General features: G+C 57.4%; 2 protein-coding genes across 8 annotated transcripts in view; one reads left to right on the top strand and one right to left on the bottom strand.

Annotated features, from left to right (window-relative positions):
* Window positions 1-698: 698 nt before the first annotated feature.
* UBXN6 (UBX domain protein 6) lies at window positions 699-18,667 on the bottom strand. Of its 4 annotated transcripts, none has more exons than XM_025457008.3 (10): window positions 18,514-18,667; window positions 7,996-8,159; window positions 7,580-7,644; window positions 6,784-6,912; window positions 3,773-3,870; window positions 3,052-3,127; window positions 2,327-2,411; window positions 1,887-2,237; window positions 1,633-1,781; window positions 699-1,240 (listed from the first exon to the last, which is right to left on the bottom strand). In XM_025457008.3, the coding sequence occupies exons 2-10, from the start codon at window positions 8,081-8,083 to the stop codon at window positions 1,112-1,114; spliced, it is 1,170 nt and encodes a 389-aa protein (XP_025312793.1). In that variant the 5' UTR covers window positions 8,084-8,159; window positions 18,514-18,667; the 3' UTR covers window positions 699-1,111. The 4 variants fall into 4 exon arrangements, with proteins under 4 accessions (XP_025312793.1, XP_025312791.1, XP_025312792.1 ...); XM_025457006.3 differs by lacking the exon at window positions 18,514-18,667 and adding an exon at window positions 10,825-11,019; XM_025457007.3 differs by lacking the exon at window positions 18,514-18,667 and adding an exon at window positions 10,834-11,010.
* A 400-nt stretch (window positions 18,668-19,067) lies between these two features.
* HDGFL2 (HDGF like 2) overlaps window positions 19,068-27,906 on the top strand; it is a 22,719-nt gene continuing 13,880 nt past the window's right edge. For 2 of the 4 annotated variants that reach the window (XM_049098316.1, XM_025456997.3), the window contains exons 1-3: window positions 22,124-22,336; window positions 22,571-22,647; window positions 22,741-22,879. In XM_049098316.1, the coding sequence (XP_048954273.1) occupies window positions 22,139-22,336; window positions 22,571-22,647; window positions 22,741-22,879 (414 nt within the window). In that variant the 5' untranslated portion in view covers window positions 22,124-22,138. Of the gene's footprint in view, window positions 19,229-22,123; window positions 22,337-22,570; window positions 22,648-22,740; window positions 22,880-27,906 lie in introns of those variants that run through there. The other 2 variants (XM_049098317.1, XM_025456998.3) reach the window with 2 other exon arrangements.

Genomic DNA, 27,906 nt, shown 5'->3' with positions numbered 1-27,906 from the left:
GCATGGACTGCATGGAGCCGGCTTCTCCCTCTGCCTCTCTCTCATAAATCAATAAAATCTTTAAAAAAAAAAAAAAAAAAAAAACCAGAGTGGGGTGCCTCGGAGGTTCTGCTAAGCGTTGCCTCAGGCTCAGCTCAGGCCCTGGAACTGAGCTCCCGTGGGGCTCCCTGCTCAGTGGGGAGTCTGCTCCCTCTGCCTCTCCGCAGCCTGTGCTCTCATACTCTCAGATAAATCTTTAAAAAAACAAAACCAAACCAAACCAGTGCGGGCAGGACCAGTTCCCTCTAGGAGCCCTGGGGGACAGCCACGGGCCTGCCTCTTACAACTGCCGGTGGCCGGGAGGCCTTGCAGCCCCTCTACCTCACATCTGCTTGGTGTCTTCCATCTCCTCTGCCTCCTTCCCCTCCTTCCAGATGCTAGGACCCCGTGGTGACGTCAATCACACGCACAGCTCCTTTACAGTCACATAGTTGCCACCACAGGGACGGGGCTAGGCCGTGCCACCCGCCACCCGCGGGGCCCTTGCCGCACAGTAAGACGACCGAGAACAGGGCCTGGGAGAGGCCCCTGGGCAGCTGGCGCTCTGCGGGTACCCACCTGGGCCCGCCCCCCAGGAGCCACACAGGCCCCCTGTGGGGCAGCTCGGCAGCCGTGGCCCCCACCCTGCGTGGCACAGCCTTAATTCAGCACCAGGAGACTAGTCAGATGTCCTGTTTATTTGGATTCAGATTCAGTTTTCACAGAACCGTGTCCTGACAGGCCCTATATCTATCTCCCTCCGCTGTCACTGTCTCCAGCAACCCCGTGGCTCAGCATCAGGGCCAGGGTGGCCACCTGGCCCACGCGGCAGGCCTACTCTCCCTCCCGGGGGCTCATCAACAGGTGGCTATGGCGGGCTTGCACCCAGGGAGACGACGGCAGCGGCCCCCCGGGTGCCCTCTCCAGGCGGCGGCCCCAGGCACAGGTCTCGGCCGTGCTCCTCCCTGGTGCCCGCAGTGCTCTGTGCACCAGGGCAGGCAGTTCTGCGGGAGAGGGGGTTCCGGGGGGGCGGGGAGGAAGCAGGAGAGCATGAGACAGACCCACGCGGGCTAAAGCCAACCCTGCTTTTATTTCATGAGAGCTTCTCGATGGCTGCCAGGAGCTCCGGTTTCAGAATAGATGAGTTGGGTTCGGCCCCAGCCGCCCTGATGTCGTCTAGCACAGCTGCGTCCCACGAGAAGGTCAGGAGGGCCGAGGGCACCTGGGGTGGGGCAACAAGCCTCAGTCTCCCTCTAGGGCCTGGGTGATGGAGCTCGCCTCTCCACGCTCAGGCCCTCGTGCTAGAGTCAGGGCCACACTCGCCCAGGCGGCTCCCTGCCAGTGACGGCAGCCGCCACAGCCTGTTTCCGCGGGCTCGGGCACCGGGCACCCGGCGGGACTCCCGCTTCCTCCCAGGGTGTCCCTCATCCCCCATCTGCCACGGTTCTGCCCTCCAGAGAACTCCGGGTCGATAGGTGGGAAGCAGGCACAGACACGTCATTTGGGGGCACACTGCACGAGCAGGGGAAGGTGGGACTGGAACCCAGGACCCCGGCCCCCTGCTCTTACAGCGCCCAGTGCTGAGAGTGGCCACCCTGGGAGCCCGTCACTCACCAGCCCGCACTCGTTGAAGGCCAGGCTGTCCTCCTCCGACAACTTCTGCCCCCCCGAGGCCAGCAGGTCGAAAGGCAGCCAGTCGCTCTGCAAGGCCTCCCGCACGAAGGCGTACAGTGCTCCCACCCGCTCCCGGGCGTAGAAGGTCCCTGGGTGGGCGGCACGGTCAGTGGGGCTACAGTCCACAGAGCACCCACTCCCAGGGAGCCCCCCGGAGCCTCCCCACCACAGCGCCGGCCCCCACGGGCACCCACCCTGGAGGAGGCAGCCGTCGGGGAGGCGGACGCGCAGCAGCGTGTAGGTGTACTTGCGTAGCTCTCTCTGCTCCTCCCTCTCCCGCATGGCCTTGGTCCGCAGCACGCTCAGCCGCTCCACGGCCTCGGACCGGAGCCTCTGTTCCCGCTTGATCTCTTCGGCCGTGAGGTTAAAGAAGTCCCCGGGCAGGTCAAACTGGGAGGCCATGGGCGAGGGCCGGAAGACCCGGCGCTGGCGGGCCAGTGTGGCCCGCACGGGCTCGGCGACCAGCAGCTGATCCTTGTGTCTCTGCAGGCTCTGGGGTTCGGCCACCGCGGCCTCGCTCAGCACGTAGAACTCTTCTGGGCCCTCTGGGGTGCGCATAGGTGTCACTCTGCTGCCGCAGGGACAGCCCCCACCCCCTCCCAGCAAAACAAAGACCCTGCTCTGCCTCCCTTACCCTGATCGGGAACCGGAAGCAGTGCCTTCTGGAAGCCAATGGCCTCAAAAAACTCGTGGGTCCCTTCCAGGCAGTTAATGCGCTCCTGGGAGTGGAGCCAGAGGTCACATAAGGGCCTGGGGCCTCCGGAGGCCACTGGCCTCACTGCCCACCCTGCCCAGCTCAGGCTTCCCTGTCTTGGAGCCACTGCTAGCGGGGTGAACCCGCTGAAGCCGTCTCCAGACCTGAGCACGAACATGCTCGCTTCCACCAGCTGCTCGCAGAGGGCATGGGACCCCCGAGGTCAACCACCAGGTGGAGGAAACTGAAGAGCCAAAGGGCAAGAGAAGGGTCCCAGAGGTGGGGGAGACAGGCGGCGTGTGACCCTAGAGGCAGGAAGGGGCCAGGTGGCGTCCACAGCCACCAGGAGACGCCAGGCGCCCTGCCAGTGGCACATGCGCCAGGGCGGCAGGACCAGGAGATTTCTCCACAGGAACCACAAGTCTGCGTTTGCAGAAGAAATCTCACCAGTGCCAACGACGTCTTCCCCACTAATTGAAATCAAAGTCAAGGTGCGCCAGTGACGGCGGGCAGTGTGGACAAAGTACTTTATGCACGACCTGTGTTCACAAAGCCCTGGCTCCCCGGCTGCCACCTGCCGCCCACCTCCAGCTGGCCGCCGGTGGGCCACCTAGCTGCCTCCACCCTCGCTGGGGCCAGGCGTGCACAGGCGGTGGCAGCCTCACCTGGAACACTTTGTTCTGCAGCTTGATCTTCCTATATTTCTCCTCCTCTGGGTGCAAGCAGATGTTGTCCAGGTACCTGGGTGGCGTTGGCGGAACAGGGAGCAGCAACTGAGAGTCGTACCCGGCCTTGTGGTGGGAGTGACCCCAGAGGGGTGCCGTTGCACCTTGGCCACCCCTTGCAGCCCCTCCCCACCCCCCCTTTTGGGTGCTGACAGCTCCCACTGCTGCCCCCGACACAGCCCATGGGGGACCGTCGCTGGGCCTCCTCCTTAGTCTGGCCTCCCCTTGAAGGCAGCAACACACAGTAGTGGGATGCAGCAGGCGCATCCAGAGAAACGGACCATAGAGTCCATGGGTCCCCAGGGGCGAGGGGGCTGGAGGAACACGGACTTCCTGGCATTCCGTCCTGCCCCAGGCCTGCTCGAACAGGTGAGAGTGGGTGCTACCCGGCCCCCTTCACACATTGCTATGATGATCCCCAAGGAAAGCCAGGGCTGGGACCCCCCCCAATTTGGTAAACCCACTTCGTTTTACAGACAGGTAAACTGAGGCCCAGAGAGGCCAAGCCCCTTTCCTGAGGGCTTGGGGAGTGCCGGGGGGGGCCTGGCTGCACTCCCAGTGCTGTGCGCCTTCCAGGCCCCCCAGCAGGTTGTGGTGGAGGCCCCGGATGCGGGGAGGGCTGGGGAGGGACACCCTGGTGGGAGGGCAGCCGCATGCTCACTTGGCAATGGTGTCCACGCCCAGCTTCACCTTGTCCCGGTCTCTGTTGAACGTGTGGATCTTCATGATGGAAGCAGCCACTGGGTCGGTGGAGAAATGCTGGCAGGAGGGACAGAAATGCATCAGGCATCCCCTCCCTCCTCCCAGCAGCCTGGTCTCACTACTCAGGTGACACAGGTGACAACAGTCCAGTGGCAGGCCATGAGGGTTTCACTGAAATAAACTCAACTGTGCATTCTAGGCAAAGGAAGAGAAGAAGACCCCCTTCAGTGGCTCCAGCCTAGGCCTCACCCTGCCCTCCCCTCTAGGGAGGAGGGGGCATCACAGCCCAGATCAAGCCACCTCTGGTGCTCTACCTGACAGACCTTTGCCAGCCCAGTTTTCCATTTTAGTTGCCAGGGTGGGACAGGAGGGGACACAGACGTAGAATGGCTAAGAAAACAGGTCTGAAGAGGAGAGATGGACACACACAGCAGTGAGGGGGGGATATTCTCAGGACATGGCCGAGTCGAGTGACCGCCCCAGCCTCCTCGGAACCACTGCAGACCCCACCCCCACCCCCCAGGGAAGAGCAGCTGCTTCCAGGAGACCTGTGGCCATGTTTAAGTCAGGACCAGGGCCTGAAAGGAGACACAAGACAAAGGAGCAGAATGTCCAGAAAGGAGGCAAATCCATAGGAGAATCTACTTTGTGATAAAGATAGATTTTGAAGCTAGGACCAAAAAGCAGATATTTTCAATAAAAGGGGGGGCGTAGGGGGGTGAGGTTGGGTAGCTATTAGGGGAAAAAACACTGGGCAGCCCGGGTGGCTCAGCAGTCTGGTGCCCGCCTTCAGCCCAGGGCGTGATCCTGGAGACCCGGGATCAAGTCCTATGTCGGGCTCCCCGCAGGGAGCCTGCTTCTCCCTCTGCCTGTGTCTGTTCCTCTATATGTGTATGTGTGTCTCTCATGAATAAATAAATAAAATCTTTAAAACAAAACTTTAAACAAAAACCAAAACATGGAAAAGGGACACCTCGGCTCCGTGGCTGAGCGTCTGTGTCTGGCTCAGGTCGTGACCCTGGGGTCCTGGGATGAAGTCCACATCCGGCGCCCTGCAAGGAGCCTGCCTCTCCCTCTCTCTGCCTGTGTCTCTGCCTCTCTCATGAATAAATAAAATCTTAAAAAAGCAAAAACAAAAACAAAAAAACACAGAAGAATCATCTTAATCATAAAGTGGGGAAGACATTTCTAAGTGTGCCACAAAACGCAGAAGCCTCAGGACCAACACATTTAATTACAAAGATCAAAAACTTCTACGGAAGCAACCACAAATGCAATCAAAAAGTAAAAAATAGGGATCCCTGGGGGCGCAGCGGTTTAGCGCCTGCCTTTAGCCCAGGGCGCGATCCTGGAGACCCGAGATCGAATCCCACGTCAGGCTCCCGGTGCATGGGGCCTGCTTCTCCCTCTGCCTATGTCTCTGCCTCTCTCTCTCTCTCTCTGTGTGTGTGTGTGACTATCATAAATAAATAAAAATTTTTAAAAAAAAGTAAAAAATGAAAAGAAAATATTCACAGTTCACGTTATAGGTAAGAGACCAGTTTCCCTAACCTGTAAAGGGCACCTACAAATCAACTTCAGAAAAAGTCCAGGGGCCCTGGGTAGCTCAGTTGGTTGTGTCCGACTGTCTAGTCTCAGCTTAGGTCTTGATCTCAGGGTTGCGAGTTCAAGCCCTGTGTTGGGCTCCACACTGGGCATGGGGCCTACTTAAAAAAAAAAAAAAACTCCAACAGAAAAATGAGCAAACGATGCATTCTCCTATGAAAACACGGCCAATCTGAGCCAAAATGAAGGAAATGCACATTAAAACTATCCTGCGATGTTTTCACCTATTGATTTGGGCAGGGAGAAAGAGTCCGCACACCTGCAGTGACGCAGGTGCTCTGTGAGGCGCTGCTGGGAGGAGCGGGATGGGGACAGCTGCCATGGAAGGCTCGGCGGCTGCCGCCGTCCACACCCCCCACACACCTCCTTTCTCCGGGGCTCCCTCCCTGGGACCTGGCCCACAGCTCCAAGCAACGAGCAGCCAAGGCTCCGTCACCCAACTGTTCTCCATGTGCTCCTCAGCAAGGGGCCGGCCACAGGGCTACAGGACTCAGGTGAGGTTACTAGCAAGAACGCACAGCTTTCTCTCAGATGGTTCAGAAAAAAACTAGAAAGGGGCAATAGAGTACTGGGGAAAATCCTTAACACCTGGGACCTCGGGGAAGGGCGACAGGCATCCCCATCCTCAGTCCTCGGTCACGTGACTATGCTTAGCTCCTCAGCAAGAGGGCAGTAAGGAGGCTGATGGAAAATTAAGGCTGCTAATGGGCGGGCCTAAAGCAGGGAGATTAGCCTGGATCATCCTGGTTGGCCACGTGTAAGGTCCAGGTCCCTTCAAGGGGAAGAGAAGAGAGGTGGAGACGGGGCCTGGCCTCGCTGGCTGTGAGGACAGAGGCAGGCACCACGGACGGCCTGGACGCTGGACACGGCCGGGCCGCTGGACACGGCCGGGCCGCACACTCCGCCCTGGAGCATCCAGAAGGAACTTGGTCCTGCTGCCACCTTGATTTTGGCCCAGGGTGACCTGTGGCGCGCCCTTAGCTTCCAAGACTGTGAGGAATGGGTGCTGCTCAAAGCCACCAGCTTCATCACAGTTATGCCGGTGACAGGAAACTCGTACCCTGGGTGAAGGGGGCTCAGGGGTTCGACAGCTCTGCGTATATGGAACCTCTCTCTGAAAAGGGTTGGAAACCACTTAGACTGGTGGCCTCTAGGCAGGGTGGCCGACAGATGGCTCTTGCCCACCCACCCTGGCACACTCTGAATCTCGGACCCGCCCAATACTGCCTCTTCAGAGACAGGAACACACACCATCCACTCAGGCGGCGGCGTCACCAGGGACCTGTGCCACCAACTCTCTGAAGCGGCTCTGGAACCGTGGGGGGCTGGGGAGAGCAGGGGGGCAGGACACGGGCGGGCACTCACCGAGAGGATGGCCTCTTTGATGTGGGCGTCCCGCTGGTCCTTCCTGAGCGTGGCCCCTGTGAGCGGGCACGTGAAGCACACCCCGGGCACAGCCAGGTGGGCTGACCCCTCCTCTCTGGGCTCAGGCACCTGGGGGGATGGGGGTGCAGGCTCAGAGTCTGACTGTGGACAGAGGCCGGCCCGAGCCACAGCCCAGGGACACCGGGCCCCGCACCCAAGCCCCTCCGAGCCCACCTTCTGCTCCATAAAACTGCTCTGCAGGGCCAGCTCAGAACTGAACGAGGTGGGAACAGAAAGCATGTGGCAGTTTTGGACGCGGAGCCAACGCTCGTGGCGGGGGGGGGGGGGGGGGGGACTTATTGTGCCCTAGATGAGCCCAGACCGCTCTCTGGACCTCGGTCCCTACGCCCTGTTCAGGGCTTCTCCCACCTAAACTTCAGTAAGACCTCAAGGGTCAGGCTGCTCAGAACATCCTTTCTGCCACGCTGGCCTTTAAAGTCCACCTCCCCCAGCAAGGCCTCCCTGATTACACCAGTCTCCGAAGAGCCCTCCTACCTCCCCGGAAAGTGGCTGAGGGCAGGAGTCAGTACCACTTCAACTGCAGCCTGCCTCCACCGTTCCAGGCGGGGTTCCCCACGCTGCCTTTGTGCGCAAGGCCAGACGTGACCTCTACCCACCCCGGCACCGTGAGCTTACAGCCCCGGGCTGGGCACCTGACTGGTAACGAGGAGATGGCCGACCAGACCCTGCTCCGGGATGCCCCTCGGGTGCCCTGCTGCCACGCGGAGGTTTTTACCATGTTGGTGCCGGGGGCCTCCGTGCTCCCACTGACAGTTGCTTCAGCTCGAAGTTCCTTTCTCACTGGAAACAGGGCAGAGACGGGCGGGTTGTCGGCTCGGCTCTGTCCCCAGGCACCCCCACCCTCCCCCGAGACGGAAGTGGGCCAAGTTCTAGTCCTTCCCCCTCAGGGTCCCCCGGCCTGAGCCTCTCCCAGCCGCCCCTAGGCTTCACCTGACCGCCTGATGGCTACCCTGTCCCGGCTCCCTTCCCCCCTCTTCAAGCTCCCAGACCCCAGAGCCCTGGCACCTCCCGCTCTCACGGCTGAGACTTCCAAGCCTCCAGAGCTGCTAGTCATGTAATCACTTCTACCCGGGGCCAAGCACAGGCCTCGCTCCACCTCCCCGCCCGGCCTGGGAGGACGCCACAGCTCACCCTGGTTCCGGATGGACTCCTGAGACGTGGGGCCCCGGGCCTTGGGTTGCTTTTGTTCAAGCCGGGCCAGGGCTGCTGCAGCCGCCATCTGGGCCTCATTGGTGGGTCCCTGGCGGGGCTGGCGCACTGCTGTTTGGTTGGGTTTTTCTTTGGGGGCTCTCTCCCTGGGGAGAAACAGAGGAAGAGTGAGATGACAGGAGGTCAGCCAGAAGCGCCTCTGTCCCTCTCCCACTCCTGCCCCATTGGACAGACCATCCCTCTTTCCCAGGGGCCACCCGCGGCCACTAGAGGGTTCTAACAGAAGAGCCCCCGCGGCCCCATGGCAGTCCTGCTCTCAGCTCTGCCCCTCAGGGCACGTCCTGCGCGGGCAAGGCCTCGGGTCATGGCAGCCCCCCACATGGGCCGCCTGGTGCAGCATGTGAACAGGCGCCCTGTCGCCTTCAGAAACCGATGAGACTCAAAGACGTCACTCCTCTCCTGACTCCCCCTCCTGAGTGAGAGCAGCCCTTCCAGGCCAGGACAGCCAGGCGCACGGGCCGCATGCCCAGGACTGTGCCAGGCCGCATGGTCACACCTGGGAAACAAGCACGGGCTGCGTGCTCCCGGGTGCACTCAACACAGAAACGACCTGCCTCCCCTGCGGGAAGTCCTCCCTCACACCCTGCTGAGTCACCTGCCTCTCCTCCTTCCCTCCAGACCTCTCCTGACCGCACGACTTGGAATTACCTGTACTACACCCGCAGAGCTTTCTGATTAGCCAAGGCTCTGGCTTCGTGGCCTCACCCCTCCTGCTCTGCTCAGACACACAGGTGGCCCGCTTTTCATGTCCCAAGGCCTCTGGGACCTGCTTCCTGACCATCCCTGCCCTTCTGCCCTCAGCTAACCACCTCAGGTTGCACAAAAGATGAATCCCGTAGCCCCACCTTAGCCCCATGTGACATTTACTTCTATAAAAAAGCCATTTTTAAGACACCTCACCTGCCATCCCAGGCTCCCCTGGGCAGCCACGGGAAACCTTCTAAAACCTAAGCCCAAGCTTGTCGCTCCTGCACCAAGCCCTTCCACCACACGCCCGACACAATCCTGAGGCCCCCTTCACAACCTGCCCGTTCCCTGCCTTCACACCTCTCCATCTACGTTGCTTTCCCACTGTTGCTCCCACAGGCCCAACTGGGTCCTACCACAGGGCTTTTGCACATTCTGCACCTTCTGCCCGGAATGTTCTGTCTGCATGTAAGATGAGGAAGGAGGTCTGGGAGCTGCTGGGGCTGCTTCAGGGTGTGTGTGTGAAGAAGACTAATTTCCACATGGCTGAACCTCACCTCCTCTGGCTCTCGGCTCAGATGTCTCCTTCCCAGAGAGGTGTTCTGGGATGCCCTAACAGTCCCCAACCTCATTTGCTGTCCCCTGACCCAGCTTATATTTCTTCCTGGCCCTGAGTACCACCTGATCTCTCACCACATGTGCACTGGTTTATCTGTCCATCTCTCCCCACTGGAAGGCGAGCCCTGAGACCGACACCCGAGACACCCATGACAGTCCTTGTCACACACTCTGAGCCCCAGGCCTGCCCCAAGTGTGTCACAGAAGCCTGGATCTCCACGCTACCTCCTTCTTCTCTCCTCCCAGGCCTCCTGGTGGACACAGCCATCGCCCCCGCGGCCCCCCCCCTTCCTGGAAGGCTCAATCCCAGCTCCGTCAGCCTCCCCTCCCTCCTCTACTTGCTGAAGGCCAAGTGGAAGCCTTCGTATGGTCCACTCCCCCTCTGATCCACTCCGCCCTCTCTTAAGCTGCCCTCCTCTCTCCCAGGACCTGATGCAGTCCACTGGGCCTCCCTCCCCAACTCAGGAACCTGGCCCTCATGGGGCTCCTTCTTCCCAGTCCCAGGAACCCTGGATCCCCATGACGGATGCCCTGATGTCATGCACGCGCTCTCCCTCACCCACCCCCGCTGCCCCACGATTCCCCTGCCGCCCTGCCTCTCCCGCCTACCCCTCACAGCCTCCCTCTCCACCACTTCCCGTCCTAGACCCCACTCAGTCCCCAGGGCCCCCATCCCTGAACACCCCCTTTGCTCGTACCACCCCCAGAGGAGCTTCCTTCCCAGCCCACCGGGGCCCGCCTCCGACGGCCCCTGCTCCAGCTCCAGCTCCTCCGGCTCCTCCCCAGACTGGCCCCAGGCCCTTTCCTTCCGTCCACAGAGGCCTGCGCGTGTACTCCCCGACCTTCCCTCTTTCCGTCGGCCTCAGGATCTCCCTCCTGACTCAGCCTTCGCCCACAAGGTCCCCATGTCCCCCGGCACGAGGCCCCGAGCTCCCCACCTCCACCAGCCGGCCTCCGCGTCCCTCCCCGACCTTCCTCAACCGCTCGGACCCCCGCTCCTCGCCCCACCGAGACCTCTTCCAACACCGCCTCGGGCTCCCCGGCCGAACCACACTCACCCCGTCCTCCCTCCGCCACCGGGGCCGGGCCGCTACCGCCGCGGACGCTACGCCTCTGCATCTTCACGACCCCAGCTGCGACCTCCGAACCCTCGGGTTCCCCCGAATCTAGGCGATGCCCCTCAGGGCCCTCCCCGCCCACCCGCTGCCCCGCGGCCTCTCCGCGGACCCCCACCTCGCTCCCTGCAACCCCGCCCCCCGGCCCCCGCCAGCCCCGCCCTCTCGGGCCTCGCCCCCCGCCCCGCCCCCGGAGGCTACCCACACCCTCGCCCCCTCGCCCCCCGCCCCCCGTGCCCCGCCCCCAGAGGTCTCCCCCCCGCCCCTAGCCCCCTCTGGCCCCCCGCCCGTCCCTGCTCCCGGGCCTCAACACCCAGCGCAGGTCACGCACCCCACGGACCCCGTGAGCTTCTGACCAGGCCCCGCGCTCTTGAACTTGATGTCAGCCTTGATCTCCTGGAAGAATTTCTTCATGGTGGCGGCGGGCCCGGCGGCGGGGGGCCGCGGGGGGCGGGGGGCACAGGGCCCAGTCGGGGTGGGGCCGGCGGGCGCGAACAACCGGAAAGAAAATACCTCGCCGCCGGAAGTCCCGCCTTCGCGCGGCCGCCCACGTGACAATCGGCCGGGCGTGCCTCTCTAGCTCTCCGCGCCTCGCTGGCCCGCGGCGGCCGCTCCGTACGCTCGCGGCGCGTCTCGGCGCTTCTTCCGGATACTCTGTTGCCAGGGGCGACGAGCGCGCTTCCCGCCCGAGGCCGCGCCGGCGCTCCTTGCACCGCGTTCTCCAAGGCGGCGATGGGAGACGGTGGGACCGGGCCACCGAGCCTCGGCCTGCGTGGGGGCGTCGGGGCCGAGTGGAGCCGCGCCCGTGCCCGGCGCTGGGGTTCCCTCGGGCACACGCGCTGGGGGACGCGGCCCCGCGGGGCTCGGGCCGGGGCGCCCTGACGTCATCCTGGGGCCCCTGGGATTCCGGGAAAAATCCGGTGCAGCCCCAACTGACCCTGCGGAGCTTGGGTTCCCTGAAGCGCCCGCCTCGGAGGAGGATTGCGGGGCTCATGATGCCGTCAGAAAGCTTTCAATAAATGTCACCCGTTATAATGACTCGTTTCCTATTTGGGAGTCGGCCTTGTTAGCAGCGGGGAGGGAAACCACTCGCAGACCTCGCGGCGGCGTCGACGGGTCAAGTCTGCGGCAGGGCAGGTGGGGTTAGGTGCTCGAGGGAAAAGGTGGACGCAGGGAACGAGGCAAAAGGTTGGCAGGGCGGCCGCCAAAACGCAGGGTGTCTGGGCATCAGATGATATAAAGGGTCTTTAGCAGACTCATTTTTAGGAGAAGCACACCAGTAGCTGCGATTCATTTGGGTTTTCTCTTTTCAATTCTTCCATCCATTTTCCCCACCGCCCTGCCCCAGGCAACCCACCCACCTGCTCTCCTTATGGATGAGCTCGCTGGGGTTCCTCATGTCCTGACTTTTGTTTCTGTTCCTCATATGAGAGAGATCCTATACTGTTTGCTTTTCTCTGACTTACTTCATTTATTGCCCTTGGGGTCCATTGATGTTACAAATGGCAAGATTTCATTCTTTTCTTGGGTGAGCGATGTTCCGCTCTATTTCCACACCACCTCTTCTTTATCCATTCATCCATCGTGGGCGCTTGGGTTCTTTCCATAGTTGGCCATCGTGAACTGTGCTGCAATGAATGTGTGGGGTGCGTGTATCTTTTCTAATTAATGTTTTTGTTTTCTTCAGGTACTCAGAAGTGTAATTTTTGAGTTACATTACTTCTATTTTTTTTTTTAATATTTGAGAGGTTTTATTTATCTATCTAACAGAGAGATGGACAAGCGGACTCTGCACCAAGCCTGGAGCTGATGCAGGGCTCCATCCCACAGCCCTGAGATCATGTCCTGAGCCAAAACCAAGAGTCAGATGCTCAACTGACTGAGCCACTTAGGCACCCCCGATACTTCGGGTTTTAATATTTTAGGGGCCTTTATTTACACTGTTTTCCACGGTGGCTATAACAATTTACATTCCCACCAGCAGTGGATGAGGCTTCCTCTTCACATCCTCACCAACCCTTGTTTGTTGTCCTTTTGAGAAGTCATTTTAGCAGGTGTCAGGTGAAAGTTTGTAGTTTCGATTTGCATTTTCCTAATGCACTTGTATATGTTTTCTTTGGAAAGATGTCTTCAGATGGAGGAAGGAGCCCTGAGCTAAGAAATGCAGGCAGCTTCTAGAAGCTGGAAAAGGGAAGGAAAGTGATTCTCCACTAGAGCCTCCAGAAGGAGCACCATTTGGCCAACACATGGATTTTAGGTCAGTGAGACTCTCTAAAATGGAAAAGGTAAACTTGCATTATTTTAAGCCACTGAATTGTGGTAATTTCTTACATAAACAATAGATAAGGAAAGCAACCCCTAGACTGTGGGACCCTATTTCTTTATTTCCTTTTATTTTTATTTATTTATGATAGTCACACAGAGAGAGAGAGAGAGAGAGGCAGAGACATAGGCAGAGAGGGAGAAGCAGGCTCCACGCACCGGAAGCCCGACGTGGGATTCGATCCCGGGTCTCCAGGATCGCGCCCTGGGCCAAAGGCAGGCGCCAAACCGCTGCACCACCCAGGGATCCCTATTTCTTTATTTCTTAATAAGCTCTGATATTTCTTGCCAACTTATTATTTTAAAAATTTTTTATTTATTTATTCATGATATATAGAGAGAGACAGAGGCAGAGACACAGGGCAGAGGGAGAAGCAGACTCCATGCCGTGAGCCCGATACAGGACTCGATCCCAGGTCTCCAGGATCACGCCCTGGGCCAAAGGCAGGCGCTGAACCGCTGAGCCACCCAGGGATCCCCTTCTTACCAATTTATAAGGGAGGTTGCAAAGTTCTAAACACACTGTCCATAGTCCCACAACTTGCAGAGGGAAGATTCAAACCCAGGACCAGCAGATCTAATGACACTTTAGTTAAGTGCTTCACAAATCATAATGCACACTTGAGTCTCATGGAAAGCTTGTTTAAATGCACATTCTGATGCATAGGTCTTGAGGAGGCTATGATTTTGCATCCCCATCCCCTCTACCTCCCACCCTCGCGCAAGAGTGCAGGAGGCTGTTTTAGGAGGATGAACTTCCCCTAGCACTGAGCAGGCTCATAACAGATGATTATGTTACCCCCACAGCTCAGATAAGGGGCAGCTCTTGGGTAAGTGGAATCCAACACTCTGGGGGGTTCCAACCCCTGGTACTACCCCTCTGTCTCAGTTTCTTCATCTGGAATCAGGGCTGACAAATAACTGACATGGGAGTGAAATTAACTCTGTGAATAACATACCACATAATAGGGCTTGGGAGCACCTGGCTGGCTCAGATGGCGGGGCATGCAAATCTCCATCTCAAGGTAGCGACCTCTTGCCCCCCTCATTGGGGGTAGAGGTTACTTAATAAGAGGGGCGCCTGGGTGGCTCAGTCAGTTAAGCATCTGCCTTCAGACTGGATCAGGATCTCAGGGGCCTGGAATCCAGCCCTCCATGCTCAGTGAGGAGTCTGCTTCTCACTCTGCCCCTCCCCTGCTCACTTGCACATGCTCCCTCTCAAATAAATAAATAAATCTTAAAAAATAAAAAAAAAGAACATTTAGGGAAATAATTCAAAATGTTATTAAAGGGGCACTTGGGTGGCTCAGTTGGTTAAGCTTCTGCCTTCCTCTCAGGTCATGATCCCAGGGTCCTGGGATTGAACCCCATGTCTGGCTCCCTGCTCGGCTGGGGAGCCTGCTTCTCCCTCTCCCTCTGCCACTCCCCCTGCTTGTTCTGTCAAATAAATAAAAAATTTTTTAAAGTTATTAAAATTAAAATGAGGGGATCCCTGGGTGTCGCAGCGGTTTAGCGCCTGCCTTTGGCCCGGGGCGCGATCCTAGAGAACTGGGATCGAATCCCACGTTGGGCTCCCAGTGCATGGAGCCTGCTTCTCCCTCTGCCTGTGTCTCTGCCTCTCTCTCTCTCTCTCTCTCTGTCTGTGACTATCATACATTTAAAAAAAAAAATTTAAAAAAATTAAAATGATAATGTGCCTGGAACATATTGACTGCTCAAGAAATGTTACTGAATTTTTAAAGACTTTATTTTTTTAATTTATTTTTATTTATTAATTTTTTTAAAGATTTTATTTATTCATGAGAGACACAGAGAGAGAGAGATAGAGACAGAGAGACAGCCAGAGGGAAAAGCAGGCCCCACGCAGGAAGTGCGACATGGGACTCAATCCTGGGTCTCCAGGATCATGCCCCAGGCTGAAGGCAGGTGCCAAACCGCTGAGCTACCCAGGCTGGCCTATTTATTAAAGATTTTAATTAATCTTTATTTGAATTCATGACCCTGCGATCAAGAGTCATGTGCTCTAGGGACTGAGCCAGGCTGGTGCCCCTGAATGTTACTTATTATCGTTCTTGGCTAAGTGTGGAATAAATATTTCCTCATGATCAACCCCCAGTAAACTGGGGACCAGGCCTGCAGCACACAGTAGGTGCTTAGGCCATCTGCTGGTGAGAGGGGGCTGTTGCAGTTCTGGGTGGCAACGGTGGCATCCTCTATAACTTGCCTGTTCTACCAGGTGCCAGACCCCATTTCTTAGGGAACAGGAAGTAACCTCACCTCCACAGGTGATGACTCACTGCTCAACCGTTGTCTTCACTGGCCTCCAGTCTGGCAGGAAGACATGGATCCTTTCCTGCCTCAGCCTGCCACTTTGGCGGGCCCTCCCCACCTTCTGGGATGGTGCTGGCCCCAGCTTTCATCAAAACCTGATCATTTCCCAGCTGCTCAATGTAGCTCAGTGAGGTCTGGGCAGGAGGTCTGGTTTTCTGCACCAGTTCGAGGTCTGGGGGAAATGTGTGCACAGAACCAGGAGGGCTTTGGAAATGGGAATGCACAGAAGTGGCATTTGAGCCCTTGGACCTCATGTATGACCTCAGGCAAAGCATGCCCCCCACCACCACCCCGCTCTCTCCCAGCCAGGGCCTTAGGCCTCATCTCTGTATCTAATTCAGGCCCCTCCACACCATCTTCCTCACTCCTTGTTTGACTTCCACGCTTGTCCCCTGTGTGATTTGGCAAATATAAGGGCAGCCCAGGTGGCTCCACGGTTCAGCAGTTTAGCACCGCCTTTGGCCCAGGGCGTGATCCTGGAGACCCAGGATCAAGTTCCACGCCAGGCTCCCTGCATGGAGCCTGCTTCTCTCTCTGCCTGTGTCTCTGCCTCTCTCTCCCTCTGTATCTCTTGTGAATAAATAAAATCTGTAAAAAAAAATTTATATTTTTACTGTGGTAAAATACACACAACATAAAATGTACCATCTTAACCATCTCTAAGTGCACAGCTCAGCGGCATGAAGCACACTCACAACATCATGCATCCACCCCCACCATTCATCTCCAGAACCTTCCATCTCCCCACAGGGAAACCATGTCCCCAGGAAGCATTGCCTTCCCCACTCCTGGTTCCCACCATGTCCTCTCTGTCTCAGTGGATGGGTCTCCCCTAGGGACCTCCTGGGAGTGGGGTCATGCAGGATTTGTGATTTGTGTCTGGCTTATTTCATTGAGGATAATGTCTTCAGGGTTTAGCCATGTTGTAGGATGTGTAGCAAGTAATTTTCTAGTATAGGTATGTCACAAATATTCCATGAGACAAACAGAACATACACTGAAAGGGTATTTGTTGTGTGTCTGCAATTCAGATTCAACGAGGCCTTTGAATTATCTGAAAATTCTACCTCACAGCCCTTCTCAGCCTGAGAAGTCATTGTTAGACACAGCTTCGTTGATATGATTTACATACCCGAAATTTCACTTATTTTAAGGATACAATTCAATGAATTTCATTATATATTTGCAAAGTAGTAAAACCATTACCACAATCTAGAATTTTCCATCACTCCATAAAGAAACCTCATACCCCTTTGTATGAAATTATAAATTTAACCCTGGATTCCTACCCCTAACTCACGGTAACTGTTTTCTGCTTTGAAAGATTTTGCCTTTTTTGGACATTCCATCAAATGGCATATGGTGTTGGGAGAATATGTGACCTTTTGTCTGGCTCGTTTCACTGAGTATAGTGTTTTTGAGACTCATCCAGGTTGCAGGGCCTGTGTGTCAGCGCTTCTTTTCTTTTTATTGCTGAACGGTGTTACTTGAAAGGATATGGCACATTTGGTTTATCCATTCACCTGTCGATGGATACTTGGGTCTTTCTACTTTTTGGCTGTGTGAATCATGCTGGAATGAGTTTTAGTGTACAAGTTTTTGTGGGGAGTGTGTGTTCATTTCTCTGGGGTAGATATCCAGGGATGAAATCGGTTGGTCATGTGGGTAAGTCTATGTTTAACTTAAAAATATATATATATTTTTGAGATCTATTTCACATGCATAAGGATGTATCTTGAGGGCTCCCTGGGTGGCTCAGTGGTTTGGTGCCTGCCTTTGGCCCAGGGCATGATCCTGGAGTCCTGGGATCAAGTCCCATATCGGGCTCCCTGCATGGAGCCTGCGTCTCCCTCTGCCTATGTTTCTGCACCCCCCTCTTAAAAAAAAAAAAAAAAAAAAAAAAAAGGATGTATCTTGAGACCAAAGTATTATCTTTGTGCCCTGTGATCAGATCTCTCCAAAGTTTTCCCAAGAAGCTAAAAATAAAAGCCAAACTTCTCGCAAATGTCCACATGGCCCTGGGATAGGTTCTCTGTGGACCCCTATCGCCTTCCCTGCCTGCCCCACTCACTTGCTCCATCCTCTCTAGCTTAGAGGCTTGCATTTGCTATCCCCTCTGCCCTAAGTGCCCTCTCATTATCCACTTTACTCTATTGGGCCAATCTTTATTTTTATTTTACGATTTTATTTAGTTATTCACGAGGGACACATACACAGAGAGGCAGAGACAGAAAGAGAAGCAGGTTCCATGCAGGGAGCCGGATGTGGGACTCGATCCCAGGACCGTGGGATCACTCCCGGAGCCAAACGCAGACACTCAACCGCTGAGCCACCCAGGCATCCCTGGGCCAATCTTTATTCACCCTGCATCTCCAGCAGAACTACATCCTCCAGAAAGCGCTCTCTGGTCCCTCCCCCCACTACAGAGCATTTTAAGCGCTCTGCCTCTTACTTCGAGTTCCTTTTTTTTTTTTTTTAATTTTTTTATTTATTTATGATAGTCACAGAGAGAGAGAGAGAGAGAGAGAGGCAGAGACACAGGCAGAGGGAGAAGCAGGCTCCATGCACCGGGAGCCTGAAGCAGGCTCCATGCACCGGGAGCCTGATGTGGGATTCGATCCCGGGTCTCCAGGATCGCGCCCTGGGCCAAAGGCAGGCGCCAAACCGCTGCGCCACCCAGGGATCCCTTACTTCGAGTTCCTATCAAGGGTCCTCATTGCACAGAAATTAACGGGGCAGGCTGAAGGCATCCAGTGCTCCCGGCATTTTGGAGGGCTTTAGGGCTGATGAAGTCACTTTTACGCCCCTCCAATATTGGTACCATTACGAATCCCATTTTGTAGGTGGGTAGACTAAGGAAGGCACAGGGATTAAGGAACGTGGCCACGCGGCGCACAACACGTTTTTTCTAAAGGTCTTACTCATTTATTAGAGAGAGAAAGCACAAGTAGGGAGGAGAGGGGGAAGCAGAATCCCCGCTATGGGAGACCGATTGGGGCCCAGGACCCCAAGATCATGTCCTGAGCCGAAGGCACTGACTTAACCAACTGAGTCACCCAGGCGCCCCCACATTTTTTTTTTGAATGAACATGCACATCGAGCATCTTGCGGCCCTAGCACCCGGTGCTCAAAACCCTTCCACGAGTCAAGCAGGGCATCCTCGCGTCGCTGGGAGGCTGTTTATCCCAAGAACGCCCCGCGCCCCGCCCCTCTGCGGGCCCCGCCCCGTGCCCCGCCCCGCCCCGAGCTCCGCCCCTCGGACCGGCAACGGCGCGTCCCTGTTTTGAGTTGAACCTCTGTCCCCTTACCCAATGGCGAAGAGCTGCTTAAGCCCCGCCTCCCGCGGTAGCCAATGGCCGCTCCCTACCTTGAGGCCTTCCCGAGGGGTAGCCAATGGACTGCGGCTCTCCGTTGAGCCCCGGCTCCGCGGAGCGGGAGGCTTTCGGGGCCTCGCCCCCTGCGTGGATTAGGCCCCCTTCCAGTGGTAGCCAATGGCCGGCCTCCTGCTTAAAGGCCCTCCTTCTGCGGAGGTTCCTGGCCCGCCCCTCTGCCCCAAGCCCCGCCCCGGAGAAGCCTGGCGGCCCGCCTCAGCGCTCCCCGAAAGCCTCCGTTTCCCTCCTCCCACCTTTCCCCTTTCACCTCCCATAACCTCCGCCCCGCTCCCATTAGGCCTCTGGGTCACGCCCCTTGGCTCCACCCGTTACCCAATCCCGTTAACTTGCTCTGCTCCAACCCCTCTTCTCATTGGTCCTCGTGCTCCTCTATCCCCGCACGTGGTCCTGAGCGACGGCGTCTCCCGCCCGTGACGGCCGGAGGGCGGGACTTCCGGAGACGCCCAGTCCAATAAGCACCCGCCGGCCCTCTGCCCAGGCGGCCGCCCCCCGCCCCCTCGGCGCCCCGCTCCCGCCCCCGGCTTCGCCTCCCGCTGCCGCCGCCGCAGCCGCCGCCGCCGCCGCCGCTGCCGCCGCCGCCGCCGCCGCTTCCTGCGGCCTGGGCCTCCCGCCGCCAGCATGCCGCATGCCTTCAAACCCGGGGACTTGGTGTTCGCCAAGATGAAGGGCTACCCGCACTGGCCGGCCCGGGTGAGGCCGCGCGGGAGATGGGCCAGGCAGGGGGGGTGGGGCAGAAGGGGCGCCGGGCGTGAGGGACCCGCGCAGCTGGGGTCCGGGGGGGCCCCCGGGCTTGAGGGACCCGCGCAACGGGGTCTGGGGGCCTCCGGGCCTGGGGGAGCCCGCGCCGGGCGTCTGGGGGTCCCCGTGCCTGAGGGAATCTGCGCCGGGGGTCTGGGCGTCCCGGGGCCTGAAGGAAACCGCGCCGAGGTGGGGGTGGGGGGTCTCGGGGCCTGAGGGACCCGCGCCGGGGTGGGGGGAGTCCCGGCGCCTGTGGGGACCCGCGCCGGGGTGGGGGGTCTCGGGGCCTGAGGGACCCGCGCCGGGGTAGGGGGAGTCCCGGGGCCTGAGGGACCCGCGCCGGGGTGGGTGTGGGGGGTCCCGGGGCCTGAGGGGACCCGCGCCGGGGTGGGGGTTCCCGGGGCCTGAGGGTCCCGCGCCGGGGTGGGTGTGGGGGGGTCTCGGGGCCTGAGGGGACCCGCGCCGGGGTGGGGGGTCCCGGGGCCTGAGGGTCCCGCGCCGGGGTGGGTGTGGGGGGGTCTCGGGGCCTGAGGGACCCGCGCCGGGGTAGGGGGAGTCCCGGGGCCTGAGGGACCCGCGCCGGGGTGGGTGTGGGGGGTCCCGGGGCCTGAGGGTCCCGCGCCGGGGTGGGTGTGGGGGGGTCTCGGGGCCTGAGGGGACCCGCGCCGGGGTGGGGGTTCCCGGGGCCTGAGGGGACCCGCGCCGGGGTGGGGGGTCCCGGGGCCTGAGGGTCCCGCGCCGGGGTGGGTGTGGGGGGTCCCGGGGCCTGAGGGGACGCGCGCCGGGGTGGGTGTGGGGGGTCCCGGGGCCTGAGGGACCCGCGCCGGGGTGGAGGGTCTCGGGGTCTGAGGGACCCGCGCCGGGGTAGGGGAAGTCCCGGGGCCTGAGGGTCCCGCGCCGGGGTGGGGGGAGTCCCGGCGCCTGTGGGGACCCGCGCCGGGGTGGGTGTGGGGGGTCCTGGGGCCTGAGGGAATCCGCGCCAGGGTGGGGGTGGGGGTCCCGGGGCCTGGAGGACCCGCGCTGGGGTGGGGGTGTCCCGGGGCCTGAGGGAAACTGTGCCGGGATGGGGGGTACTGAGGGACCCGCGCCGGGGTGGGGGGGTCCCAGGGCCTGAGGGAAACTGCGCTGGGGTGGGAGGGTCCTGGGGCCTGAGGGAAACCGTGCTGGGCTGGGGGTGTCCCGGGGCCTGAGGGAAACCCCGCTGGGGGTCTGGGGTTTTAGGGGTCCCCATGCCAGAGGAAGCCCGTGCAGGGAGTTTGGGGGTCCTGGAGCCTGAGGGAGCCTGCCCTGGGGATGTGGGGGCCATGGGGAGGCCCAGAGCCAAGGGAGGTGGGGTTTGAGGGACCTGGGGCCTGAGGGAGCAGGGTTCGAGATTGAAAGAGTCGATGGTGTGAGGGGAGCTGAGGAACATGGGGTTTAAGCAGAGGAATCGCGCTGACGGGAGGGGGGTGCCTCAGACTGAGGACCTGGTTGGGAGCAGGCTAGGGACGAGGGCTGCAGTAAGGGAGAAGGGTTGAGGGTGAAGCCTGTGGGGGCTGAGGGAGGCCAGAGCTGGAAATGAGGCTGGGGGCTGTGTTCACAAGGTCACTGGGGCTGAGAGGACTCCTCTGTTAATGTGCGCTGCCAGGGACCAGAGCTTGGAGCAAGACTCGCCTGCGGGACCCAGGGGGCTGGTGCCCTGTGAGGAGCTCCTCTCTGCTCCTGGGGTGGAGGAGGCTGGCTGGGGTGTGGAGTTAAGGGAGATCTTGGTGGCCCTCCATGATACTTAAATCAGATACCTTTTTGGGCTCAAACCCAAAGAGATCATCTGAGGGAAGGGGTTGAGTCCAGGGGTCTTTGGGGATTCCATGTAGGAGTTGCGATCCAGGGGACCCAGAAGGTCCAACGGGCGCAGGTCTGAAGGGCATCCTGAGCCTGGAATTCCCACAGTGGAAATTCAGGCACTATCCAGGGCAGGCTGATGTGGAGGAGGGACCTGGAGGTTGTCATCCCCAGGTCATAGGGATAAAGTCACCCCAGAACGTAGGTTGGTGGAATATGCATGATAGGACCGAAGGAATTTGGGGGTGGGGGGTGGAAGGCCCAGGCAGCAGCAGGGGGCATGGGAAGGCTGAGGCTGGAACTGAAGGAGCACAGCTCCAGGCTGTATTATGAGACCTTTGGAGGTTTCAGCCTCGCTCCCTGCTGGTTGGACCCTCCCTCCCTCTGGGTGGGAGTAAGCAGAAGGGCGTTAGGCAGAGCTGGGGGTCTGGGTCCAGAGAGGCTGCCACGGGCCAGGAAGGAGCCCAGGGATACTGACCAGATGTCCTGAGAACAGTAGGAGCTGGTGCCACCGCTAGGATGGCCGAGCCTCAGGCTCAGAGGCGGGTCCTTGGTGAGCCCAGAGCACTAGCCTGGCCTGGAGGGCGTGGCAGGCTAGCGCTCAGGGTGATGAAGTTTGGAGAAGCTTCTGTGCAGGAGTGGGGTGCTTGAGATGGATGGCGGAGGCCCAGGGATCAAGGACTTTGAAAAGTAGCCCAGAGAACTGAGGAAAGAAGTTGGGTGAGGGGGGAAGATTCCAGCAGCCCCCAGGCCTCGAAGAGGATGGGAAAGAATTAATGGGGACCAGAAAACTCACTTTAACGTGATTTGCTTGGGCTTATTTCCTTGGGGGACACTAGAGCCATGAAACTTTATAGGCACTTCCCTTCCTCCCAGAGTACCAGCTTCTCCCTCTCCTCTGTGCCCCTCCTGCCAGCTCTCTAAGCCCGGAACATTTCCAAGCACCTGATTGGAAGTGAAGGGGCTGCTAGCCTCCTGTGGGGAGGTGACTGACAGCTGCCGGGGCCCATGGGCCTGTAGGGAGAGGGTGGGACTTCCTGGATGCTCAGGGCCTGTCTCCTGCAGCCCACCCCCCACCCTCTGCATCCTTGGAGCTGCCAGCTGCAGCTTCTGGGAGACCGACCACCACCGATCGCCTCTTTGCGGGAGGGGTTCTGTGGGAGGGCCCTGGGAGTGTTTAGAAGCTGGGCTTGGCCCCACCTCCTGGCTGCTCAGGGGACCATATTTGGCTTTGCTCAGGTGAAGCACCTACCCTGGAGGCGGAGAACACTCTGGGGGGAGGGGACAGGTATGCACCGAGGGGGGTTTTCTAGAGAATGCAGATGCCTAACTGGAAGGTGATGTGTCCCCCTCAGTGGAAGGCTTCCTTCCTCCCAGCATGCTTTCCCCAAGTAACTTAGCTGATTTCTTGATTTCCTGGGCCAGTGGGTGAAGCTGTACCCCAGTCACCTCCTGACCTGCCTCTCACTACAGATCGATGACATCGCCGACGGTGCTGTGAAGCCCCCCCCTAACAAGTACCCCATCTTCTTCTTTGGTACACACGAAACGTAAGTGTCCCCAGGTGGGGCTTGATTTTCCCACCTGGTGCCTCCTGGGTGACCTGACTCACCTGGGACTGGCCCCATGGTGCCTTTCTCCAGAGCCTTCCTGGGACCCAAGGACCTGTTTCCTTACGACAAATGTAAAGATAAGTACGGGAAACCCAACAAGAGGAAAGGCTTCAATGAGGGACTGTGGGAGATCCAGAACAATCCCCACGCCAGCTACAGTGCTCCTCTGGTGAGTACTTGGGGATGGGGGACGGCTGGTGTGGTATCTGCCGAGTCCAAGTCATGCCAGGCACTTGTGCACCCTGGGCACCACAGGTGGTCTTAGCTTGCCTCATAGGAAAGGAGCAAGGGCTCATCCTCCCTTGGCACTGCTGACCATCAGCCATCGTTCTCTGTCAGGGTATCCTGGGACGTCCCAGGGACTGTAGGGTGAGTAGCATCCCTGGCATTCCCCACTCCATGCCAGTAGCATCTCCCTTCCCCCCAAGTCGTGACACCCAAACACGATGTTGCCAGAGTGCCCCTGGGTAGGGTGGAGGGCTGGAGGGCCGCCTCTGGTGAAACCCATTGCTGTATAGTAAGCTTGGATTTATAATAGTGTTATTATCGCTCTTAAGAAACCTTTTGTTTTCTCAGGGAAATAATTTTTTTTTTTCTCAATAGCAGCCCTCTCTTTCCCTGCGAGATTTTAGGCTTGGGAGAAGGCTGTAGTTAATAGATGTAAGAGTTCTTGCTTAGGTGGGAAAAAAGTGCCAAGAACCACAGAGATGGCATCTCAGTGGTAGATTAGTGTCCAGAAATGTTCAGGGAAAGAAGGAATTGAGAAAAGTTGAAGTGAAATTCATGGAAAGCCTTGGAAGGCTGCAGAAGGGTTGCAGAGAGCTACCTCATTCTGGGCAATTTGGTTTGAGGTGCAGATGAGGGGAGGCTGGGCTGGGGTTCTCTGTTCTGCTTTTAGCCCCCCTTTTTTTGTTTGTTTGTTTGTTTTGCTTTTTTTCTGCGGGAGGCACAAGGATGCAGAGTAGTCTGGCTTCAGGCAGGGTGGGTGTCAGCTTGGCTGGGAGGCCAAGCAAATAGACTGCAGGGGGGCAGACGGCAGGGGGCAGAGCATCCTTCCTGGGGAAGGAAAGGGTCTGCTGTCTGGTCCATGGGGAAGGGACACAGGAGGCAGAGAGGGTCTGGTGTGTGTGTGAGCGGAGACCAAGGAGCTCTCTAGTGTCTTATCTTGCATGAGAACTTCGGGTCTCCAGCCTGTGCCTCTCCTGCGGCTCAGCCACCACTGATCCAGTAGGTGCTGCTGTATTGAGGGATCAGCAGTCCAAGGTGAGGCAGGCCCACTTCTTACCCCCTGGGAGCTCACAGTCCAGAATTGTGGGTTTGTTTACCCTGTCTTTTGAGTGTTGAGAGTTTGGCACCCCCTTATCAGGGCCAGGCTCATGTTTAGTGGATGTTAGTGATGTTCTACTTTTAACTCTTTGGGTGGGTCTAGGGGAAGGAGGTTCCCCCTTTGGTGCCTGCTGCGCCTCCTGGCTTCGTGGGTGAATGGGTCAGAAGATCTTCAAGTGAGTTGGGTTCTATGTGATCCTTTTCTGGCCCCGGCTCAAGTACTGTTGGTTATGTCCTAACCTTATTGCTGCTGGTGAATCATCACACCATTTAATATTTATTACACGCCCACGGCTTACTAAGTGCTGTGTAGATGCCTGCCCTCGAGGAAATAAACTCAAAAATGGTTCAACCTTGACTTTAAACTGGCCCCACATAGACTCCCCGGGTTGAGAAGTAGCTGTTAAGTGTGAGAGCTTGTCTTGCTGTTGGCTGTCTGAGGAGCCTATGGTGCCAAACAGAACGTCTATTTAAGATGGCAGATTCTTAAATCTGCCATGGTATAGAGATTATTAAAAATAACTTACAAAGAAAGATATATTTTGGAGAACAATAAAGTTAAGAATTCTATGCTTTAGGGGCACCTGGTGGCTCAGTAGGTTAAGCATCTGCCTTCAGTTTGGGTCATGATCCCTGAGTCCTGGGATCAAGTCCGGAGTCGGGCTCCCTGCTCCTTCTGCCTCTTCCCCCTCCCCTGCTTGTGTACCCTTGCATGCGCTCTTTCTGTCTCTCTCTCTCTCTCTCTCTCAAATCAATCAACCAACCAATCTTAAAAAAAAAAAAAATATAGATGCAGATTTGTGGGCCCTGCCTGTGGAAGCTTTGGTTTCAGGGGTCAGGCCTGGGACCCCTGATGTGTTCCATAACCATGCATCAGACTAAGTGTTTCTGACAGAGAGCCAGGTCGCAGGCACTTGCAGAAGAGGCACTATCCAGGTGCCTGAACAGTCTCTTTGTTCAGCCTTCAAGTTTCTCAATTATCTTTCCATCTGAATGGGAACACAGATTCTCGGTTCAAAATTGAAAAGATACAAAGGTGCATAAGAATAGTGGGAAGTTAGCCCTGCCTCCTGGTCACTCTGGTGCGATGTCCTGTCAAGACAGCCACTGCTCTTCATTTCTTGTATATCCTCCAAGGTTCTGTATTCATATCACACTCTCCACAGCTTTCTTTTCTAAAGTATAGAATTCTTTTTGTTGTTGTTAAGATTTTATTTATTTGAGAGAGATAACAAGAGAGAGCACAAGGAAGGGTGGTGGGGAGGGAGAAGCTCCCCACTGAGCAGGAAGGCCCAGTGTGGGTCCCAAGACCCTGGGACCATGACCTTAGCCAAAGGCAGATGCTTAACCAACTGAGCCACCGAGGTTCCCCTAAAGCATAGAATTCTTAACTTTATTGTTCTCCAAAATATATCTTTCTTTGTAAGTTATTTATTTTTAATAATCTCTATACCTATCATGGGGCTTAAACTCATGACCCCGAGTTAAGAGTTGTATGGTCCATCGACCAAGCTGTCCAGGCACCCCCAAAATATATGTCAATTATTGGTCTACATGCAGAGAACAGCCTCATTCTTTCCAACAGCCTTAACTCCGTTCTCCCCCCAAGAGAGGATGGCAAACCCGGTTCCCGCATCTCCTTGCCAAGGCGATGGAAAGTGGTATCTGAGTGTGGTTCCAATGTCATTGTCCTTTGGTCCACACAGTAATCCTGAGAGTGGCCTTTTCCATTTTCCAGATAAGCAAACTGGCCCAGAGTGACCCGGCTAGAATCTGAGACCTCTTAGACTTAGACCAGAGTTTTTCAATATTTGTGGCTGGATTGTTCTCAGGCAGAAGTGGGGAGGGGCCTCCTGGGCACTGTGGGGTGTTTAGCAGCATCATTGGCCCTCACCCACTTGATGCTAAGAGCACCCCAGTTTTGGCAGCCCCATATGTCCCCAGGAATTGCCAAATGCCTCCAAGAGAACAAAAGTCATTTCTGGTTGAGAAACATTGACTTAGGGACGTCTGGGTGGCTCAGTGGTTGAGCATCTGCCTTTTTGGCTCAGATTGTGATCCCAGGGTCCTGGGATCGAATCCCATATTAGGTGCCCCACGGGGTGCCTGCTTCTCCCTCTGCCTATACCTCTCTCTGTTTCTCTCATGAATAAATAAATAATATCTTAAAAAAAAAAAACATTGACTTAGGAGTGTAGAAATGGATGCTTGTCCCTTGATAGAGGAAGAGGGACAGATACCTGCCCGTTTCACGGTTCTCAAGCTGCTGAGAGTAAGCTGGAGCTAAAGCTCAGGCCTCCCATGTCCCAGGCTGGAGGAGGGCCCAGAGAATAACCTCCGCACTGTGGGTCTGGGGTTAAGGGCCCTGCTGTGTGAGCGCAGGGACCTGTGTTCAAGTTCCGGCTCTAGCACTTGCTTACCATGAGCCTAGAGGGTCCACCTCACCTCTTTGAGCCTCAGTCTCCTCATCTAAGAGAGGGTCATGGTGGTGTCAGCGTCTCACAGGGTTGCTGGGGGAGCCCCGTGAGCAAACACGCATCAGGCACCCAACAGGAACACAGTGCTGAGCAGGTGATGAGGTGCTAGTTGGGAGTGAGGCCAGGCTGAACATGTCCTTCCCTTTCCACCTGTCACCTTCCTGAGCCATTAAGGCAGTGAGAGAAATGAATGTTCACCTCATTCACCTGACCATTGGGTTGGGGATGCTTGGAGGTTGGCTGGCTCTTGGCGTTTGTCTCTTGGTTCCTCTCTGTACCCCATGCTTCTCTGTGTGGATCAGATTTCTTAAAACCTTTGCCAGCAGGTAGATCCCGTGGGCCGACCCCAGGAGATCCAGAGTTTCTGGCTTTAGCTACAGGCACAATGTAGGGCTGGTCACTTACCTTCCAGAGTCCTTTTTTCAAGTTGTGGTACAGGCCTGTTGGCCCCAGGCACCTGGCCAGATATGAGAGGCACAAGTTGGACCCCAGTTGGCTAGGAGTTTGGCAGAAGCAAGGAGGGGTTTAAATTAGCAGTAGCTGCGTCTGGTGGCCTGGGCTTAGAGGCCAACGCAGACCTGGCTGGCATCCCGCCTCTGTCACGTACTTGCTATGAACTTTCTTGCCACCTTTCCCTCATCTGCAAAATGAGGGTGACAATTCATACCTAGTACACACAGAGAGATAGTAAGCTTGGGGCAGGGGCTCACACTGAACTAACACCAGCTCTTACTGCCACAAAACTGACCCTTCTGCAGAAGAGCCTGGGGCCTCGGTCACTTAGCTTCCAAGCTGTTGTGCCACCCCTACTGTGGAAGACGGGTCACATCTCCCTTCCTCCTGCCTGGGCTGTCATGAAGAGAAACCGTGCCCTGGCAGGAGGTGTGATGGAAGTCCACCAGGAAAGTAGGATTATCCTTTCCCAGCGATTTAGGTTCGGGGCCTGACCTACACAGTATTACATTCTTCAATTTTAATTTTGTTATACAGATCAGGCCCTGTCATCACGCCACAGGGAAGACAAAAGGTGCTCAGTGCCAAGTGCGAGGTCTGGCCAACACCTGGCCTTTATTTTTCTCACCTGTTGACCCAACCATGTGAAGGCTGAGTAGGCTTATGTCCCCTCAGTCAGGGAAGGACTGGGGGCTTCCTACAAGTGATCATGGACAGGCTGGGTTCCCTCCCGCCCATTGCCTCTGGCCGCCCCCACCCTGGCACCCACATTTCCAGTCTTCTAATGCATTTCCACGTTATGTGCCTTGCCTTGTCCTCTGTCCAGCACTGGCAGGTTCCCTTCCCTCCTGGGCTCCTAGTGGCTCATGCTTCTGCTTCTCTTGCTTCTCAGTCCTGGTCTTGCCACATGCATCCCGTTGGTGTGGCTATGGTGGGTCTC

The sequence above is a fragment of the Canis lupus genome, chromosome 20, assembly GCF_003254725.2.
Source record: "Canis lupus dingo isolate Sandy chromosome 20, ASM325472v2, whole genome shotgun sequence".
NCBI lineage: Eukaryota > Metazoa > Chordata > Mammalia > Carnivora > Canidae > Canis > Canis lupus.
This window is presented reverse-complemented; position numbering and strand designations above follow the sequence as displayed.